General features: G+C 47.3%; 1 protein-coding gene across 5 annotated transcripts in view; it reads right to left on the bottom strand.

Annotated features, from left to right (window-relative positions):
• Positions 1-21,462, bottom strand: part of Liprin-gamma (liprin protein kazrin) — a 171,883-nt gene that overhangs the window by 18,276 nt on the left and 132,145 nt on the right. For 3 of the 5 annotated variants that reach the window (XR_014706168.1, XM_084598832.1, XM_084598835.1), the window contains exons 5-13: positions 19,013-19,173; positions 18,293-18,439; positions 17,158-17,329; positions 13,173-13,448; positions 11,324-11,607; positions 6,291-6,403; positions 5,985-6,144; positions 4,412-4,588; positions 3,922-4,088 (exon numbers count right to left, since the gene is read on the bottom strand). Coding sequence is in view for 4 of the 5 variants with exons in the window: in XM_084598832.1 (XP_084454958.1) it covers positions 3,922-4,088; positions 4,412-4,588; positions 5,985-6,144; positions 6,291-6,403; positions 11,324-11,607; positions 13,173-13,448; positions 17,158-17,329; positions 18,293-18,439; positions 19,013-19,173 (1,657 nt within the window). In the remaining variant the exon portion in view is untranslated. The remainder of the gene's footprint in view (positions 1-3,921; positions 4,089-4,411; positions 4,589-5,984; positions 6,145-6,290; positions 6,404-11,323; positions 11,608-13,172; positions 13,449-17,157; positions 17,330-18,292; positions 18,440-19,012; positions 19,174-21,462) is intronic. The other 2 variants (XM_084598833.1, XM_084598834.1) reach the window with 2 other exon arrangements.

The raw sequence follows: 21,462 nt of genomic DNA, 5'->3' as shown, positions 1-21,462 counted from the left end.
CATTTTATTGCCATTTGGAACAAATACTGGGGGCGAAGCCCCCTGCATGGCACTTGGGTGCTCCCTTACTACATGGGAGACAACCCTTATGGCAAAAGAAAGTCCTTGAAAAGCAATCTTCCTCATAGCACTGGAAATGATCTTCCGTTGGTCTTGACTTGAGGTGGCCAAGTACTAACTGCACGTAGGACTTCCTGACATTACGTTTGGCAGGAGCCGCCAGCTCGGGCGTCTCCTTTCATATAGGATGGTGACATCAGAATCAGCCTGTCAAGACCCTTGCATTCGCGTTATCTCTAGGCCACGCAGGCACGTTCATACGACTCGGTTAAAGCGGGGCTTTTTATGTTGGCTGGTAACGTACGTTGTCGCGTCATCGCGAAGGTGCACGTGAAAACAGAAATGAAGAGGTGCCGTAGTGGAGGGATTTGGGCCACCGTCTCGACAGAGGCTTTCGCCTCATCACACTTTAGGGGTCAAAAGTGTCCCCTAGAATTTATTTCTGTTGTATTTCATTTAATACTACACGTTAATTACCCGGTGGCCCCCTACAAGGGTGAAACTTGCGTGCGCTTGGAGAAGTGGACAGTTATTTTAACATTAGTGCGATAACAGACCTTTAAAGCTGTGCATTATTTGTTAAAGGCTAGACGGAAACAACAAAAATAAAATGCTGAAAGTTTTCATTTGTCGAAGGAGCCTCGCGATGCGGGCGCACTATAAGCGAGGTAAATAAGAAAAGCCTCTGTACAGGAGCAGACGAGGACGCGAGGTGCTATATTCGATGAAGTTTCATTTTACCAGCAGATAGGAGTAAACAGCCGCGGCGACTCGATGATCCTGGGGGTATTTAAGAAACTGAAGATTCACTTGCGTTGCTTGAGATGCGGCTGGTGTTTATTTAAGAAACTGAAAATTCACTAGCGTTGCTTGAGATGCGGCTGGTGTTTAAATATAAGACTTCTATTTTTTTTTCTTGAGAGTGGCTAACATAATGCCAATCAATTCGAGCATTTAAAAAAGATATTTTTTTTAAGACAGAGGTATCTTACACGTTTTATTCAAATTTTGCTAAAATATTTGTGGAAAAATTAGCTGTGGTTTATCTTGTGGTTAAACCTGCAGTTATGCGAGAGCTATTTGCATGGCTACGCGGCTTGAAAGTAAAGACATGGCTTTTGCACATAGCAGTTTATTCTATGGTTTCAGCTTTATTTATGGGAATTACTGCACGTATCAGCACCCCTTGCTTCCCGTTATTGACCATTCTCATTCGGGTGTAGAAGACTTCTAGTGGTATGACATCGTCCCTACGTCGAACTCCGGGACACACCGCCGTCACAACTTTCGAACGAACCTTCTGTTCTAGCATCTCGCTGTTGTCGTTCGCCTCTACCAACAACCGAGTTATCTGTCTCCTTCTTCTTTTTTCTTCACTCTTCGAACAGGCATGTCGAAATGGCGAGACTGGCCAATGTAGCTCTCGCCACAAATATTGACGACGCATAATTTGTTATTCAGACTTATATGCTGGAAAAGTGCATGCGTGCATTTTATAAAATTTTACATGTAATACTTTTTACAGGCAAAAAGTCTAGTGTAGGTCCCTTCCCGGTGCCATTACAAAGAATGCGTTTGTTCTTGCCGCCAAACGGAGCCGACACGCGGAGCCCAGGGGCTTGGCGAAGGGTCGTGCAGAAGTCATTGCGTTCGACAACACACCTAGCACGCTGCCTGACGAGAATCAGATGACTTCGAAACGGACAGAGAGGAACGGTAAAGGGTAGGAGAGCGGTTAGGGCTACAGCAGTGAGCGCGCGGTCTCTACTGTGTGTTTGCCTGCCTCGCGTTTTCTGTCATTTTTGTTTCTTTGTTTCTCTGTGCCTGATAAGCTTCTGTGCCTGTAACTGTTCCTCTGTGCCTGATAACGACTTCGTCGCACGCACTCCGTGCTCACAAGTAAACAACCTCGTGAACGCCTACTTGCCGTTAACTACTTCAGTTTTTAAGAAAGGGAATCTGGATATATCGCTGAGGATGATGAGACGGGACGTTTCGAGGGAACTCCGACCAGAAGGGCCATGTCACCTGCCAACTGTACCTTCCTGGACATGATTCCTCGCTCACATCGTCGACAACTTTGACATCGGATCTCCGAGGCTACACACAGACGAGGTCGCTGTTCAGAAAGCCTAGGGTTGGACACGCCTATTTTTTTCTTGTGCACTTAGCCTATTTATTTTTTCTTTCAAGCGTTGCAGCGATTTAGGCGCCTTTGTTGCCCATTTGTACTTGCACAGGATAAACAATTTGCTGCTTGAGCTGCAACGGAAACGAGCATGCACCCGTTTCGAGCCTCACACAGGGTTTGGTTTGGTGGGCTGGGCATGGACTCTATCGAATGATAACAAGAATTTTGGAAACATTTAAGCTCCGCGTTTAGGGTGTATACGACGCGAAAGCACTAAACACTCCCCTTGCCGATCCTCCTTTGCGTATATGCCGTTTGCTACTCTCTTACTCGGTAGTATTTTGATTTGTACATGTACTATCACAAACATTAAAAAGACGAAGATCATGGCGTCTTGCCCTATCAAGTCCTGGAGCATCAATGGACAAGAAGTGGAAGCTGTGACAGATTTTCTGTTCTTGGGCGCCAAGATTACCTCGGAAGGAGACTGCAGCCATGAAATTAGGAGACGCCTGCTTCTGGGAAAGAGAGCAATGGTTAGCCTTGACCACCTAGTAAAGAGCAGAGACATTAGTCTGCCAACCAAGATCCGTATAACCCGTGCTATGGTCTTTCCAGTTGTGATGTATGGATGCGAGAGTTGGACTGTGAAAAAGGCTGACCGCCGAAGAATTGACGCGTTTGAATTGTGGTGCTGGCGAAGACTCTTAAGAGTTCCTTGGACTGCCAGAAGATCAAATCAGTCGATATTGTCGACCATAAACCCTGACTGCTCATTGGAGGGTCAAATTCTAAAGTTAAAGCTCAGCTACTTTGGTCATCTGATGAGAAGAGAGGAGTCGCTGGAGAAAGATTTGATGTTGGGAAAGGTTGAGGGTCGCCGGAGAAGGGGTAGGCAGCGAACGCGATGGTTAGATGGCATTCTTGAGGCATTGCAGATGAAGCTACGTGATGTTAAGAAGATAGTGAGAGACCGGAAAGCGTGGCGTGACATGGTCCATAGGGTCACGAAGAGTCGGACACGACTGAACGCCTGAACTGAACTGATCACAAACATACTCGTCAGCATACAGTTGCAAGCTATGCATTATGTGAAAGACCACCCAATAGAGATATATATAAAAGCCCGTTTAGCCAAGCCGTAAGAAAGTGCCTGCATTGCCTAGGAGTAGCCTGTTTTATTCGGGATCCAGAAGTCACGATGCATTCGGTTCTCATCTCACCCGTCCATTCTTATGGAGCTACCCGATTTGGCAGCTCTTGCCAAGTCGTACATGTCGTGGGGTCTCGTGATGTCACACAACCTGCCGACCAATCAGTGCCCAGTTTTGCCACCTGCCGACTACAACCTGCCACAGTCATATCCATTATTTTTCGCTTGCACAGCCGACACCGACAACGCTGACGCCGCATTTATGGAGAACGAAGCATTTGATGCTGCCGTTTTAATATAGCGGATCCGAGCTTGAAGTCGTATGCATGCAGTGTTCTAAGACAGACTTGCTCCAAAATTATCTGCGTATGCATGCCGGTATTGCGGCGCCGAAAATGTGTACGAACACACACCCGCACTAAACAAGAGAATCATGAAACACGTGCTTTGCGAGGGGCTGATGCATTAGGACAGGGACCACAGGGATGCTGGAGCGTTCGCACTCAGCACCAAGTGTACGACACGGCGAGAAAGAGAGAGTGCTCATGACTCCGTGTGGTGTGTGTCGCATATGTACCTGGCCGGCTGCACGAGGTTCTCTAGCTCGGTGGTCAGGTGCCGCCGGATGATGTTCTTGGAGACGGGGATGCCCAACGCCTGCGCCATGGTGTCAGCCGTGAACGACGGCTCCAGCACCACCAGTGCCCCGTGCACACCGCTCTCGCGGAGGTTCTCGGCGTACTCCTGCGCAACGACAGAAAGGGGATTGAGTTTTCACGAGGGGTGCACACAGAGTACACATTCAGTCGCCGTCATCGGCATCTGAAGCCAGTACGGAGTACGCGTACAGGAGACGGGCTGGAGCGCCGTAATACCAAGCAAAAGTGCATGTACGTCGCTGCTAGATAAAGAAGTTAGTGTCCCATAGTGTGCTTCATCAATGCCTGTGGTGATATTTATTTCGTCGATGTCGGCTTCCTTCAGACACTCTGGCAATCAGTTTTATAAGACCGGATGTACATGAACCAAATATCGGGGCAACGTGGGCAACATCGGGACCGACTCACCCCTAGATCTATGGAGCGCGCCCACTGGATGAACCGCTGGTTGGTCCAGACCAGTGGGTCCACGTCTAGGTGTCGGCAGTGCGCCCTCCTGTGCGCCAGCGCGCGCAGGTCGAAGCGCAGGGCGCGCAAAAGCTGCACGCCACGAAGCAGCGAGGTCTGCTCGTGCCGGTTCGTCATCTGCAAAAACGTTCCGTTGTTCGTGCATTGGTTATGGCGGAGGTAGCCGTCTCTGTACACAGATTTCTTCGGCGTACTTAGGTACGTATGATCTGCGTTAATGTTAAGTACTAACTGTATTTACTTCGGTACTTTCAACGACACCAAAGTGAATTCACGATGCTGAGACATGAACAGTGAAAACTTCCATTTTACATGTCATTTATTCTGTTAATTGCCGAGCGCGTGCAGTTTAATTAAAGTCCGTGCGCTCATAACCAACGGGAAAAACAAGATCAGCATTTTAATCACAAATAGCGCTTCTACTTCATGATTTTTGATCCAACTACGTGAACGCAAATGAATCTTGTGATGAAAAATGCAGAGTTGTTGAGTTAGGCTATTTCCTGCTCTGCATTAATAACAAATACAGATGTGCATTAGATCCAAAATCTGTGTATGCAGTACTTTTGGCGCTTTTTCCCAGTCTAAAAAAAAAACTACAAAGCATGTCAAAAATACGACAAAATATTCTGTAGTTCTGTCGTAAACGTCAAAATTTTCTGCAGTTCTGTAGTACTTTTCTGTAGTTCTGTAGTTTTTCTGTAGTATATTTCTGTTGTCTGTAGTTCTGTAGCACTTTTCTGTTGTAACTACAGAAATTTCTGATGTTACTACAGAACGGTCTGTTGTCACAAAAGGTTTTCCGCCGAAAACCGCACAGAAATTCTGTCGTAGCAACAGAAAATTTTCTGAAGTTTTTTCCCGAATGGGTTGGCCCGCAGCTGCGTTTTCCTCAAATAATTCAAATCATCATCATCATGTATTGTTTCCTTAAGCTGTGCAATGAAGTTCCCATGAAGGACAGCTGATTAACTTATTGCCACAGTCAGTAATTAGTATACAGGCACAGTGCTACTACTATTGATATAATTTATGTAGTAAAAGGCCGTATTTAGCGATAATTTAGGAACATATTTGTTTGCTCCCAGCCATTAGTCACTCCATCTTCGTAATCAAACGACACTGTTTTCTGTCATGTCGTCACAAATCGCAAATATGAATGGTGAAAATTAGACAGGAATGAAACGGCAAGGGCTTGGCAGAATACGGCCCCGGGCGTGCAAGAGATGTCGAATGTGGCGTCGGAACATTTCTGAACCCTATCTGTACTAACCGCGATTCTCAAACCATAAAGTACTAAATACCTTGTGTTAGCTGAACGGAATACACGAGTTTATAGCTAACCACTTGGATCCTCTGTCCGGCATCATCGTTTTTATCGTAAACTAAGTGCAGTCATACCGAGGTATGTTTATCGGTCATGTTTGTTCAAAGTGACAACGGTAATCTTTAAACAGGTCGGCAGCCAGCTCTCGCGACAGAAGCATACTGGAGTAGAGCAGTGCAGTCTTACCCCGAGCCTTTTGTCGAGGTCGCGTCGGCTAAGCGTGTCGAGAACGCGGCCGTCCACCAGCTGCGCTCGGAAGCTGTCCGCATGCGCGGACAGGCCCAGGCTGGACAGCCACTCGCCGCACACCCACGTGTGCGTCACTAGGCACATCTTGGGGTACGGGCTGCAAAAGAGAAGGTAGCGTGCATTCGGAAAACTCACACGCTAACAGCTCTTATGGTCAAAGTTACTTATCCTGCAATGCTAGGCATTTCAACAATGTGTTCCACCGAATAAGCATTCCGTAATGCAGTATGCACTGCCACCTACCATATCGAGGGTTCCCTGTGCTCTTCGATGGCAAGGCGCAGCTTTCGCCTGTGCATGACGTTGGTGATGCCCAGTCCGGCTTCGAGCTCAGCGTCAGACAGCTCCAGCAAAATCTGAAAGGTCAGGAGACAAAATATGTTGTGTCTAGATCAAGGTCACAGATTCAACGGAAGTAGGAAGCTTTACATCCGTATAGGCCGGACTGAGTTGTTTCGTTGCTGTATATATGCTACAGGTGGGATTAGGCTTGCTTATTCTGCCGGCAATTGCTCCACCGTAGCGTCACTTATGTGTAAAGAAAAAAAAAAAATCACAACCACAGAAATCTGAGAGCGAGATGATATACATTTCTTGGCCATTTATGTAGCATCTACTGCATCCATATTGTAAAAGAAGCATAAAATTGTACAAGACAGCATACCCCGTTGTGCCATTTTGACTGCAAAAAGAAAAAAAAAAAAAAAAGGAACGCAATCTATAGCTAGTGAAGTATTCTAGAAGCTCAGTAAAGTATGCTAGAACATTAAATTGTTCATGCCTATTTTGAAAGAAAAGGCAAGCGTGGCCGAGCCTGTAGCATTCAAGGCACTGTAGCCTTACGAAAAAAAAAAAGTACTGCGGCTAGATGCGAAGCCTTTTTCATTTGAAAAGCAACACGGAGCTCTCCAAGTTACACACATGCTAAATACACTGAAACCACGTGACGTTGTGCACGCTGCAGCCTATGTGAAATGACCATTTGCAGGTGTGCTTCATGAAACAGATCAATGGCGAAAAACCCCGCTCGTGGTTTGCTAAGTCCGCGTGCCTTGTCAGCGACGATAAGTATATTGACATACACAAGACACCCGCCAATCCATTTCCTGCCTACTGTAGTTTCCTGCTGGACCTACTACGGGCAAGAGTAGGCATCCGAGCGACGGCATGGTGGCTGTCTTTTCCTTGCTCATTCTCTTGTCTCGTGGTCGTTTCAAGTAGCAGTTTCTAACCGGTAACTCAAAACGAAGTTATGATGTATCATATCGTATCGCCTTGCATCATGCATCACATTGCATCGCATTGCATCGTATCGTGTCGTGTCGTATTGTATCATTTAGCATCGTATTGCATCGTATCATACCGTATCCTGCAGTATTGCATTATATTGCATTGCATTACGCATTCTATTATTTCTTGGCATTTTTAGCCGATAATTTCAGTTTTATTCAACCAACTGCATCAGAATCAAGAAATCCTGGTTGCGTCTGCCCTACGTGTAAACCATTTCAGAGACTCAATCCGATTAAAGCTCACTGCAGCTTTACCTGCTGGCAGAACGCTTCGATCTTCAGCATGAATACAGCGGTAGTCAGTGCTACAAATCAAACCGCAAACACAGCGTCGAAAGCAGAGTTTGGATCAACGCTTTACCAACGCCTTATAGGGGCGACCCCATTCTAGGTCAATCTCTTTCGGGAAACAATCGCTCGTTCTTTCGCTCCAGCGACAGCACATTCGCGCCAGCATCACAAGCACAGACGGTGCTTTGGCTGAGCCCCAAGACAGCGTCGGCTTGCGCCGCTGCCTTCCGAGATGTAATTCGCGAAGGGAGCGACGCTCTCCGCCAGCGCCGATAGACGGGCGTCAGACTGGAAGACGACGACGAGTGCATTGCGCCCCCAAATGGCTTCACGGCCGATTGATCACGACGTTGTGTTGCCAACGGTCGCGGCCAATGGCAGCGCGAAACGACCCTGCGATCAGTCGATCAGCCACGCTTGCGTGCCCCGAACGGCAGAAGGCAATAGTGGAAGGTATATAAAAGCCATTGATCTTCAATAATAACAGACTGAAAAGGAGGTGCAGGAGAGCGCGAAACAAAACGGAGCGAAGCGCAAATGGAACGGGTTGAACGTTCAAACTGGCACGAAAGGCCCTGCGAGAACACGGCTGCAACGAGAACATGGCAAGCCTCAACTGCAAAAAAAGAAAAAAAGAAAAAAAAAAAAAGAAAGAGCGCTTGAGTGCCGCCTTAAGAAGAGTTGCCCTTCGTGACGTCCTTGAGGCAATCTTATTTCTTTCTGGAAATCATCGTTCTTCGGGGTGGTTCCATAATACTTAGACTGGTCTGTGCACGCCTGCCGAACCCTTTACACATGCAGTGATTACATTTAAGAGTTTGTCAAGCATGAATTGTAAATAAAGTGTTAAGAAGTTACAGGTGCGAGTAAATAAGATTAGCACAAGTGACGGATCAACACCGGAGTGGTGGTATTGACAACACGCGGCGCTGCGGTAGACGAACACCCCAGTAACGACTCACGAGAGTGTCAGGCCGTCCATACTTGTCAGCATAAAGGTACGTCAGCAAATTATTGCAGTCTTGCGCGAAGTTAGTTCTTGCCCCTTTTTTGACCTCTTTCTGGAGATCGAATTAGATTCGAGAGACACGCGAGCTCCGTGCCAGGGGTCGTCTTATCTCTTCGCGGACACGAACGTTCCATGCTTTTCTTGTTTAATTTTTACCTTTTTTTCGAGGTTCTGTTAATAATTTATGGAATTTTTAAATAGCTTCTTAGATCATTCGTTCCACGTGTGCATCAAACCATTTGTGACGTCAAACATTTTCTACCAATCGGGGTTTTTTTTTTTTCTCGCATCGACGCCAGCGTCGCTGAGTTCTCCGCTGAACGGGTTATATGTGCCAATATTTTTAACTCTAACCTGCATACAAACTGGCTGCTACCATGAAATAGTTAGCCGATTAACTGCGTTCGAGGTCAGCTTAACATCACCATGCTGGCCCTGGCTCGTTGCTGATTGAGGAGCGACTGGTTTATAAAAGCCGGAACGTTTATTTTATATATTTTGTAACGTTTGTTAGCCATGGTAAATATCGTTTTTTTTTTTTATTCCTTGACAAGCTGCTTCTTATCGTCTTCGTCGAGGGAATACTGCAGCTCATCGTTTCCTGTGAACAGCCTGTGCCCGCTGAACTTACGCAATCGAATTCTCATCATGAGTGTAAAGGTTCGAATCCGCGCACCTCTCGCACACAAGGAGGATTCCTTGCCACTGAAACATTTAATGTATTCTTTTTTTCTCTCTCGGTTTCACATTTTAATCGTGAAAAGTGCGCTTTCACCGAAATAACAGCGTAAGGTGCTTAGCTGCAAAGCACGATGCTTCAAGGCTTGTGTCCATCTTTTCTTTTCGAAAACAAGGCTTTTGTCCGTTGTTGCCGTTGTTGGTCGTTCCCTAATAAAGTATCCGCATTCTACATAGTATATATCATTGTAAAGACCTCATGAGTTTATGGAACATATGCACATGATCTGGTGTTTTTTCGCGCTGACTAGCCCAACGGCAGCCGGCTCGTGAGATGAACCTATACCCGTTTTGTCCGGTTTCTGGTGCCCAGATTAACCGTCCGTAAAGACGTTGTCTACTATTCAGGCTGTGCCATATGCTGACACCATATGCGCAAGGACAAGCACAAGGCGTACAAGCAGGGTTCTTACTGAATGCCACACCATATTTCTCAGGTCCTTCTTTTCCTCTCTGAGGACATGGTGGTATTAATGGTCTGTGACTGGCTTGACAACGCCTTTTGGCTGGTTGTTTTAACACCTGGCACTCTAAAATTCGTAGAAAATGAGTAATATCAGTCGAAAAACAAAAGAAATGACAGAGGGCAACGAAACAGAAAGATTTAATGGTAGTTTAGCTACCTGTAATTCCATCGCTCCCGTAGTGATGAATCTGTTTTTTTTCCTTCATTATTGATTATTATTGCGCAAGCAATACTACGCGAGGTTTCAGCCCGTCGCTTAAACCCGGCCGGTCGCCACGTTTGACCTTTGACTTTGAGAGAAGAAGAAAAAAAAAAGAAGAGGAAAAAGAGGAAGAAGAGAAAGAAGGAGAAGAAAAACAGGAAAGACCAGAAAGAGAAGCTTCGTCAGCTTTGCTTACGTAACCTACCGGGTTTAACTAAAGCTAAACCCCAGCTATTTTTTATTCAGCCAGGTAACCGCTGACGCCTCAAATATTGGAACCTGATTCTAACCACCCTTACCTCCCCTGCCCCCCCCCCCCTCCCCCTACATTAAAAGATATGAATCGCGGGAACGAATTGCCCTAAACATACATGTGACAAGTGATTTGTCATATATAATTGTTCCCGTCTTCTTAATTTTATTTTCTGTTTATTCATTCAGTATCACACCAAAATAAAAAAATAGCAGTAGTTCAACTTGTGTAAACCAAAAGACAAGTGACAGCTCTGCGTGATCATACCACACGTATTTCGTTCGTTGGTGACGTACGATGCGTGGGCGCTGGCAATTACCACCCAGTATAGATATGTAGTCCTGATTTGACAAAGCCGTACGATCGTGCTTGCATGGCCTAGTAAAAACGTGCCTGACTAGGCATCCAGGAGCCCTGGAAGGTTGACTCTTCTCCAATTTCCCACCCCGAACGAGCAACCTGAGTTAGCAGCTCTTCCCAACTTTCTGACACATATGACATCATTACGTCATACAACTCATCGGCGGATAGTTGCTCGGGGATGTCACTAGCCAACCTGAAGCAGTGTTTGTTTATGTGACATCAATTAAAGTCAAAGGTCAAGATCATAATTTAGGTCATGAGTTCACACTGGTGTTACTCCAGTTTGGCATTGAAGGCTTGGACCATGAGAAGCATGCATAAGCACCAAACCTAATCTTGAGATTGCCTGGAGGTCAAATTCCCGGCACAAAATGGGTCAACAGCAATGTCGCTCTGTGGTTTGATTTTGAAGGTTGAATATTGAGAAGCATACGCGTGAGTGCCAAATCCATGTTGGTGTGACCTTGAGATTGTCTGGAGGTCATTCCATCGGTAATGGAAGAATGCTCCATTCGTACGATGAGTACAGCTACCGCTCTACATATGTGCGCTAATTGCTTCATGTCTCATAGTTTTTCTTGCATTACCGCCCACAGCTCCGTGCTCACTTTCTTGTTCTACACGTTGATGTGGGCCACCTCCGAGAAAGAAGCACGCATCACCTTTCCGCTCTTGACGTTCTCGGCGCACATGGGCCCGTATTGCGGCATGGCCAGTGCCAGTTCCAGCCAGGCCAGAACAGTGGGTGCCTTCCAACGCTCCATGGGAGTGCCCTGGGCCTCCTCTAGCAGGCGGAGCTTCTCGGCTGCTTCTTCCTGTGTGAGCAGCGGGGGTCCTCCGCCCAGGCTAGGACCAGCGCCACCCTGCGGAGACCACGAGCACCGCTGCCGCTGCTGCTGGAGCTGCAGATGGTGGTGTTGGTGCTGAGGCGACGACTCGGGACCTGCTGAGACGAGACAGCGCGGGTAATCACGTCTTGATTCATTTGGGCATTGACTGAGGTATTGTTGAGGTTGATTTATTTTGGGGAGAAAAAAAGCTAGAGAAACACAGATGCACCCACGAAACCCTGCGTGCAGCTGCTTTCGGAATGCATACCCAACGGTTGTTTATGCCAGGAAAGATTGGTCCACTCATTCGTTATGCATCTAATTTAGCTTAGATCAGGTATGTTAATTAGGTGAGCTTTGAAGTGCGAGAGAAAAGCCAGGTCTGCGGAAATATGGTGCTCTAACAGTGGTATCCATTTTTGCATTAAAAATTAAAAAATGAAAACTAGCCACAAAGGCTGTTGTAAACCTTTCGAAAGGGGAAAATGACAACGCTTTAGCCATAGCTAAAGGCAAGTTTTATGTGCGAAAGCTGCAAGTGCTATAACATTAAGGAGGTTTTGTCACGCCTATTAGACCTCATCATCATCAGCATCATCAGCCGGACTATATTCACTGTGAGGCGAATGTCTCTCCCATATTTTTCCAATGAACCCGTTCCTGTGCTAGCTGCATTCACTTGACCCGTGCAAACTTCTTAACCTCTTTGCCCACCTGGCTATTCGCCGCCCCCTGCTGCGCTTTCCTTCCCTTGGAAACCAATTTCTTACCCTTTTAGACCATCGGCTATCCTCTCTTCACACTACATGCCTTGCCCATACCCTGCCTAATATGAAAGTTTCTTCGTACCTTGCATGGCCCCACGAGCTGTTTCTAAATCAGTCATTTACCGCTAACGATCTTCCTAGGACGGATTTCAAGGAACGCTATCACGCTCCACCGTTAACTTTTCTGTGCAAAGTCCGCATTACAATACTACGAAGCAAAATTAGTCTCCGGGGCATGTGAGCAGCAACTACCGAAACGGCAACTCAAACAGACTACTTGCGCGGTTATTAGCCTGCAGCAGCTGGAGGATTAGAGCACTGTTGCCGCCGGAGACTCGCCGGTTTTATCAACGAGTAAGATTTCCCCCGGCCTGGTGCTCGACTTCTTTGGGGTGAAATGTTTGAAAAAAGGGTCATGACTGGCCTATCAGCGCAACAGCCTGATCGGTGACCCATTTCACTGAACGTTTCACCCCAGAGAAGTCAAGATTCAGACAGGTGGAAACCTTACTTCCACTGAAAAGCCGGTGGGTACCCGGTGGCGCCAGGACTCTAACCTGGTACCTCCGTTTGCGAGGCGGATGCTTAACCAGAAGGCCTCAGCTTCGGTTAAAAAAAAGGGCCACATATGGGCTCCTGCCGCACGAAGCGGACGATGGCAGAACGAATCACTAACCGTGAAGGTACCAACAGTTGCAGTTGGTCCCCCATGGACGAACCGTTTGTCTCAATGAAAAAGTGCTGCAGTCTCATTTTTTAGCACGTGCTTTTGGCGGTGCGAGCTTTGCAACGTTTTTTTCTTTTTTAATTGCGAACACTAACTTCGGTTAGTCTCATTCTGCCGCTTTTGCGTCAGGGTACACAGCTGCACGGTCCCGTTTAGAGGTAAAGTGCGCACAGCAGGCTGCCCTCACCAGTGGTGCTGCCGTAGAGCGCCGGCTCGAGCGCTTTCCTCTGGCGCGCCCTGAGGAACACCCTGGAAATGGAGCCCCAGGGCGAGCGACCGTCCCGACGCTTCTTGGGCTTGCCGGGCGCGCCGCCGCCCCTGGGTGCGCTGTTGTCCGACGAGCCGCTGCTCTGGTAGATCTCCTCGGCGGAGCGAGACAGGCCTGGCAGGGCGGAGGAGGCCGACGCTGCAGACACGGGGGACTTCTTCGGGCTGTCCATGGCCCCGCTGCCGCTGCTTGCTGCTGCATCACACCGAAAGAGGGGCAGAGGATAGGGAATTCTAAAACTGATCAGAGGCACGCACCTTGTGCAAAAAGTGTGCGGCGGGAACTTGCGGCACCCCCCAATGAGCTAATTGTTTGGATAGGAAAAACAAGTCCGCTGGGCCAGTGATTTGGTATGCAATGAATTGAAGTGGTTAATAACATAGTGCTGTGAGCGTGTGACAATTGAGCTTAAAGCACTTGTCAGAATGCAATTCTCTTCACATGCTCGGGCTATGCGCCAATGATCGGCAGATTTATGCGTTGATCGTTAGTAAACGCAATAGCTGGTGAACAAACCGAATGCCAGGCTTTGCAAACCGAATGTCAGGCTTTGTCCTTTCCTGACCACTCTTATGAAAGTACCAGTGATGATTATTAGTCCCCTTATACGCCATGCGCAGCGCCTATAGGGGCGCCACTGAAAGCCGCGTAGCGGCGGCCGTCGGAACCCGAGACGGGCCTCACGTGTCAAGCGCGGCCGTGGTGCGCGCGTGCGATCTGCCGTTTGTGCGCGTCTCGCGGGCACTTCCGCGGTGTCAGCGTGCGCAAGGCGATCGCCCTTTATAATATTGGACATTTGTTCGATATCACGGCCGTCTGAAACTACATCACCTCCATAATGCATCAAGTGTCTCCTGCAGCTGCCATCAAGTACGAAGTGGAGCTCATTTTGAGTGCCCCGCTTTCATTACAACGCCACGCTAATTCGTTCATTCCTAGACCTATGAACCAATATTCTTTCTTTGCTTAATGGTGCACGCTTGCTTCGTTTACATGCAATAAATTGCTACAGCAAACTAGGCAGCGTCGTCGAAACTGCGAGCGGTTTCGTACCGGTGCGACCGCAGCAAAAGCCAACGAGCTTGCAACCAGCATTCTGAGCATCAGAAAATAGCGCATATTGGGCTCCTGTAGCAAGAGTTCAGATTTTCATGCCGGCGCTTTACCACTGCCTGTACAGGATAGATTTCACCTATTCCGTCATCAAAAAGGCAGATCGGGTAGATAATTTCATGGGGGAGTGAGATATCAGCAGAGGCAATATCTGAAAAGCTGCATCGCAGGTTAGTCAAGAGCATATTACATTTAAATTTTATATCCTATTTTATTGTTGTAGTATCATCTTCATTTCATTTGTATCACCCTCGCGTCCAACTGCAGAATTACAGCGCACTTTATAACAAGCTCTAGAACCAATATCAAGTGCAGCGACATGTTATGTTTTCGTATCTTGCCAGCCAACAGGAACACTGGCCCTGGTCTTCAAAGTAATTGCATGGCAAGTTTCAAAACGCATATTGGAAAATGTCTGTTCAATAACCTGCCGCAGCGGCTCAAGGTACTGAGAGAAGATCGAGTTATCGGGACCAAAGTCGACCGCGCCGCCCGCTTTTAAGTGGAGGCGAAAGGCAAAATGTAACCGCGTGCTGCGCGATGTCAATGCACGCTAAATATTTTCTGGCTAAGCATTTCATAAATATAATTCATATTGTATATTCCCTACAGCGGAGGCAACCAAGTTTAAACAAGAAGTGTGCACGGAAGGGGCAAAGACAAGCAGAAAACACTGAAAACATAGTTATCACTCAGCCCTGCCACACGGCAAATTTAATACCTTTTCTATCGAATGACTTTCGTTCAAAATGATATTTGTTTGCTTCTACACGAGAAAGTATAATGACATTCAATGAAAACGACATTAGGTATCGAATACAGTTTGAGGTACTCATCCGCATGCGATCAACGAGGAAATGTGTTATTTCGAACCAGAGACTCGGTGAACTACAAACGTGCCACCTGCATTAAATACTACTGTGCTCCTATAATTGTGCAGCTAGTTATGTTTGTGAAATATGCCAAATACCATCGGAAAAAAAAACGAAAAAAAAAAAACCGCACCCATTCCTGCCAGCCAACCTGTAGCCACCGCACCCAGCGCGGGCGGAACAGGTCGCTCCTGCTGCCGCTGTCCGTCGGCGCAGAGTCGCCGACACGGCAAATTTCTTTCGCCACTTTCAGAAAATCATGCTCTGCTGATTTTGAATAATAAGCGCTTAATTTGATGAATGAATAAAAATATTTTACTACTTCCAAAGTGCTTCTAGCTACGGCTTTTATGCGAAACCGTTTAGGCGTTTAGGCATAGCGACGACTAGGGCCTAGCACACGGCCAGAGCGCCGTCGTCGGCCGCTTTCGCGGGCGGCGTCGTTGCGGTAAGCTCGCGGTATCCGATGTGGCAAGCGTTATGAATTTGCCATATGCTTTCTTGATGAGGCCAAACTCGTGCATTTTTCGCCGGGCCTTAATACGCCGAGCGAACGATCTGGCGAAAACGTCGAAACTCCTACGCGTTTCGCAGTCGAGCGCAGACGTGCGCACCTTCCGTGCCCTTTCCTAAACAAACGTCGCCGACACTGCCGCTAACTTCGTAATTGGTAGTCCTAATCAACAAGCTGGTTACAAGGCATGCAAGATATGAATGTCGATTTAAAGGCTGCTTTCGTTTACAGCGCAGTCATCTTCGCAACATATTGAAGGCGCCCCAACATTTGCATGTCCATCGCAGTTACCATAATTTAGAAAAACGGCATTAGCTTTCGTCGTGTAGCAACGCGTCGAAAAAACGACAATAAACTCAACAAATGTCATTCGGTGGAATTGTTCGCTTCCTGCGTAATACAGCCGCGATTCACGGCCGCCGTCGTTCTTGTGAAGCATCGCTTGAAACTTAAACAAACCTGTTCCTGGCAATGTTTTATGTGTGTTCGAAAAACCAACTGCGCAGAAATTCTTTCCGGACATTGCTAAAGATTGACAGCGGCATATCTGTTAAACCACGATCAAAGACGAAAACACAACGCGCGCCTAGACGCTGACATGAACAACGCCCGACCGAGCCCGCCTACGCTTTGCGGCTTTGGCGACAGGCGGCGTTGTCGGCGTTTTGCGCATCGCGTATAGCTATCAAGGGAAAGGAGGTCCCAATTAAGTGCATATTAGTTCAGCGGCCTGTACTCACAATCATCACTTTCTCGTGGTATAGACTAAGCCCACACTTTTATGAGGTTACAGCACTGTTTCGTTTGACGCTGTCGCCACGTCTCGAACGCATAATTTGTGGGAATCGGCACTCTGAATGCCACTTTCGGCGGCTGCGGTTATGGAACGGCTAATTTAGAGGAGCGCTTAGCTGACGTGGCGATTTTATATCCTACGAACGTTGTAATGCACAACGAAGGCAGCAAGGGAAGGATAGAGCGGTGTTTGTTTGTACGGATTGTCACTGCGGTGAAAAAAGGCCTCAGTACCGGCCCGAAGACTTTTTTCAGAAGCGAGCATGTCGTACATATCGGACTCCTATTTTTGAGAATAAACATGCGTCGCCAAAAAGATTCCTGCCTGACACGGAGGCTTGTCTCATAAGTGGCGGAATCTAAAACCTCCATGCATTTGTTCTATTTGCACGTAATTATCGCAGCCAAACAGCTGCTTCAAAGGCACACGCCTGATCAAACAAGCAGTTTAAGGTGTAATGCTTTTTGCCAGTGTTAGTACACCCTTCCATAGATGTTATACAAAGTTGCGCAGTAGTTAGTTAAGGTCCATGCGGGTCAATTGGCGCAAGGATGCCCATGCTTAAGCAAATGCGCATGTGAACGTTGACTACATATGCTTCCGCTATACCGTGATGGCTGGGGCTGGAGTCGTACGCCAGGGTGACGACGGGCGGCTCGTTTCCAAGAGCGGGACTGCGGCAGCTTCTTCGAGACAGAGTGCCTTGCTGGAAGCCATTGCTGCTTCCAGCGACGCCCTGAAGGCTCTCCACATCTGACAGGTATGTCAGTTTTTCCTGAACCTGCATAAGGGTGCGCTGGGCTTAGCATTTGGAGCGAACAGGCACCAAGTGACGAAGGACATGTACAGTCTTTGTCAAAAGTATACGGCCCAAGAGGTTCAATTCTGAGCACTGTAACACGGATATCGGCAGCAATACTGGAATATGAATATAAGCTAGAGGAGGCCGAGATTTGTCATCTATGAGCTTTATAACGCTAGAGTTGCTTTACTAGCCTCGTTACTGGGCTTAGAACAAAATTCCTTGGGCCGTATACTTTTGATGAATACTGTACATATTGTACCACATTACTAACGAGGGTTAGTGGTGTTTAACGTCCCAAAGCAACTCAAGCTATGAGAGACGCCACATTTCTAATGAAACGTCATATGTAACGCCTACATACTACATACGCCCAGATGACAAGCCCACTTGTCGAAACGTTGGCTAGACTTGCGAACTGAGGGTCCCTACTCTACCCTTAAGTACTCTTTCATGCCTATACATAGTAGAGGTATAAACAACTGTGCAGTCCACGGCGCCTTTGTTCATTTGTTAACGCGAACAAACAAAACAATCTGCGAATTATTTTCTAAGCCACCCGTGATTGTGCAGACCAAAGGTAGATGCCGAAAAGTTGCGCATAGGTGAGCGACGAACCCACATAGTGGTTTCCCTCAAACATCCCTCTGCACAAGTATCATCATCTGCGGCACCGCTAAATCTTCAAAGCAGCGAATTAGTGGAAGCAATTTTTCCCTCAGCTATTGGAAGCTTCCCTGCTTGAGGGGTTCGGCAGCAAATACTGCGTCCTGACGTATTTTGTCCAGACTCCAAAGCTGTGCGTAATCTGTTGATATCAACGGTCCATAAGGTTTGCCTATGGCAATCTCAGATTGTTGCAAAAGCGATATCCTTAGAGCTGTGAACAGAGTCACATGCATTATATCGGAGTGTCTTGTTTATCACCCATGGTTTGCATACCTGCTGCAGTTGTTCCTGGAGCTGCTTGACTTGGGCCTCCTTGATGCCCAGCTGGGCGCGCAGTGCCACGCTGCGTTCCGCCTCATCGCGCGCGTGCTTCAGCAGGTTCCAGCGCTCGCGGTCGCACTCCTCCCGCTCCTGCGCCAGCTGAAGAAGCGCACACACGGTGGTCACCAGTGAACTTGGCGACTGTAGCTACAGGGCCACGACACACTCAGGGAAGGACTGAGGTCAATACTATGGCGAAGTGGCGCCCGGCGTCCATGGCTGTACTCTTTGCGAATCGCTCCTTGATCGCCGGACAGTGGTGACAATGAGCTGCTTTACACCATGCAGATTTGCGAAGTATTAGTCGAGAGAACGAAGTATTAATGCGAACTTTGCGAGTGATGTGTTCGGTTTTTGTGTTGGGTGAGTAATGGGAGGCATCCTCGATTTATTTTCGGGAGACAAAAGTTAGGCACGCGTACTGGAATTATTACGAGTCCCAACTTAAGAAGTAGACAGAGGCCTCATAGAGATCCGTCAGCTATTGTAGAAATTTGAGCTTCTGGGTTTAAAACATGCGCACATCATTGCGAAAGTCGTAAGTTTCATAATGAATTTAATGGAGATCGCGTGATTGGCTATACATTAAAAAGTCATTTGCAATCTGTACAAATAAACCACCCAGTTCTCCTGCCTTTTGTCAGGTAATTTTGCTTCGGTGCACGCGTGTACCTGCTTGAGGCTGTGGTCACTGTCGTGCATGCGTTGCTCGTAGTTGCGGATAAAGTCGCGCAGCTCCTTCTCCTTGTCTTCCAGGGTGCCGTACAGCTGCTTCATCTGGTTCAGCAGGTCGAACTTCTCTGCCTTCAGACGCTTGCGGTCTTGCTTCAGGGCTGCGAAGAGAGAAATATCAAAGAATTAACAAAGCGCTCGACAGTGCGCTTACTAAAAAAATAGCTGAGAGGATAACGGCCTTATACAAGCTTGCAGGTGATGGACAAAGAAGTGGCGGATAAACGAAAAACAGAATGTGTTTTAGCGGAACGTACCACTATCCTCTTTCAGAAGGTATCTTAAGCATGAGCTATAGGACTGAAGGTTCAATGACAAGCGGACGGATAGTTAAAGTAGGAAAAAGAAAATCTCTGCAAGCGAAGCTTCACCGTCAACCAGGAGCCTAGCTATCGAGCAGCCAAGCGCTGCAGAGGACGTCACGGTTCGCAAAGCGGGTCTCGTAAAGTCGCGCGGCAAGTTTGAGCCCAGCAACGGTTTAAGCAGGCATCAAAAGAAAGTAATGAACGGCCCGCTTCTTTAGAGTCCTCCGCCAGGATCACAGGCAGGCGCTGCACAGGCTAATGGGCCCGCAACGAGTAAAACGTTACGACACGTGACTCAAGGGACAAGCAGAACAATGAACGCCGAGACACGGAAAGCAACGGTGAAAGGTTACTCCTGGGAACTTGCGAAAGCAAAGCAACGATGGGTCTTGTTCTGTTCTCTGAAATGTCACAGCCGTGCGCCAGTGAGGATTAACTTCGACGTTTAATAGTTTAAGACGGACTTACCAACATCGGATGCAATAGAATTACAGACAAATCAATAGTAAATGATGTCTGGTATAACCGTGCGAAGCTTGTTCTCAGCTAGCTTTTGAGAGTTGGCTTAGTTGGGTTCAATGACACATAGGTACTAAGGCTATCATGTTCGAACGCAAGGTGCTTTTGAGAGTGTGATGCCCTCATCGGTATACGAGTAGCTTGAACTTTCGCGCCATAATATTGACGCTTCAAGTAGAATTAAATTTATTCAAGCACAGTAGTTTTATTGACGTATATTATATAGAAGGAGGTTCCATGATTATTCTACCGCGGGCAAGGCCTTCTACGTTGGCAACACATAAAAAAGCAAGCATGAATGTTTTAAAACAAAAACTTAATATTAGTTATGACTAAAAAGGAACACTTCCTTGATTTTCATTTACAAATCACGAATACGTTATTTCGTATACGTAGGCAGTCAACACGGTAACTTGTAGGAAAAATGCACGGGAATAGATCTTGTACTATAGACCACGTAAGCGTGTGCACATAGCGGGAGAACGCAAGCACGTTTGGTGATGACCACCGCGAAGGCCCCGCAGCGCGGTGCCTTTCTTTTGTATGTATGTGCATAGCAGCCATAAGAAAGAAAGCAAAGACATGTTTGTTGTGAGGTCGAAAAGTTTGTCGTTACAATAAACCTTTCTTTTGTGTTTTGTCCCTACTACAAAAACTCCTGTTGGGTTTTTCGATCGGGCTCTGGCGCCCTCGCTCCCTCAGACACCATACTGCACGAAGCCCGCCAATAAGCATGGTTTGCTACACATGATAAGCGGCCCGTGATTTACCTTTCGACGACATGCATACATCGAAACAGATCCGGCTGCAAGGAGCCTTGAAAGAAACGGCATGTTCATCCGCTCGGCTGAGGGAAACGGAGAACAATACAGAAGGCGGAAGCCATACTACTCCTTCCTTTTCGCTATTTTCCTCTCTTTACAAGCTCGGCTGGATTACTGGAACGCCAAACGCTACTCCTTGTACAGGTAGCTAAAAATTAATAAGAACAAGGTCCGCAAAGGAACTATTTGTGCTGTTACTTTGACACTCATATGTTTTGAATATCTCATGAGTATACATGCGCAGAAAGGGAACATTTAGGACAATGGGAAAAAATCTCCCCCAAACGTTATACTTATGATTGAATATTGGTAATGTGCTCCGTTTTATGTTCAGCGTACGCTTTTTGAAAGGCGTTAACGATATTTATTGTTGGCCAAGTGAACTCTCTATCGAAGTGAGCTTTGAAGCTCGGACGCAATTGTTGAAGCCAAGTCCGGACGAAAAAGGGAGTTAAAAATGTGCCTTTCTACGCCAGTAATTTTAGCATTATTGCACCACGTGTACCGTAGTGCGTGACTTATCAAACTCCGGACCATGAAAATGACGTCCTCTTGCCTTTCTTCACATCTGATTTCTCGTACTCCGAGCCACAATGGCAGCAGTGAAGCGCGGCATCCTGGACCGACGATCGACCACGGCGCTCAAGTCCGAGCACTCAACAAAAAATTCATCGACAATCCCAGCGTAGTCTACACGGACGGAGCAAAGTACCGTTACCAACGCAGACCGGTCGCCGTGGTA

The sequence above is a fragment of the Amblyomma maculatum genome, chromosome 3 (assembly GCF_055883805.1).
Source record: "Amblyomma maculatum isolate TAMU_Amacu chromosome 3, ASM5588380v1, whole genome shotgun sequence".
NCBI classification, from domain to species: Eukaryota; Metazoa; Arthropoda; class Arachnida; order Ixodida; family Ixodidae; genus Amblyomma; species Amblyomma maculatum.
Note: the sequence above shows the minus strand (reverse complement) of the source record. Positions and strands in the feature narration are given on the sequence as shown.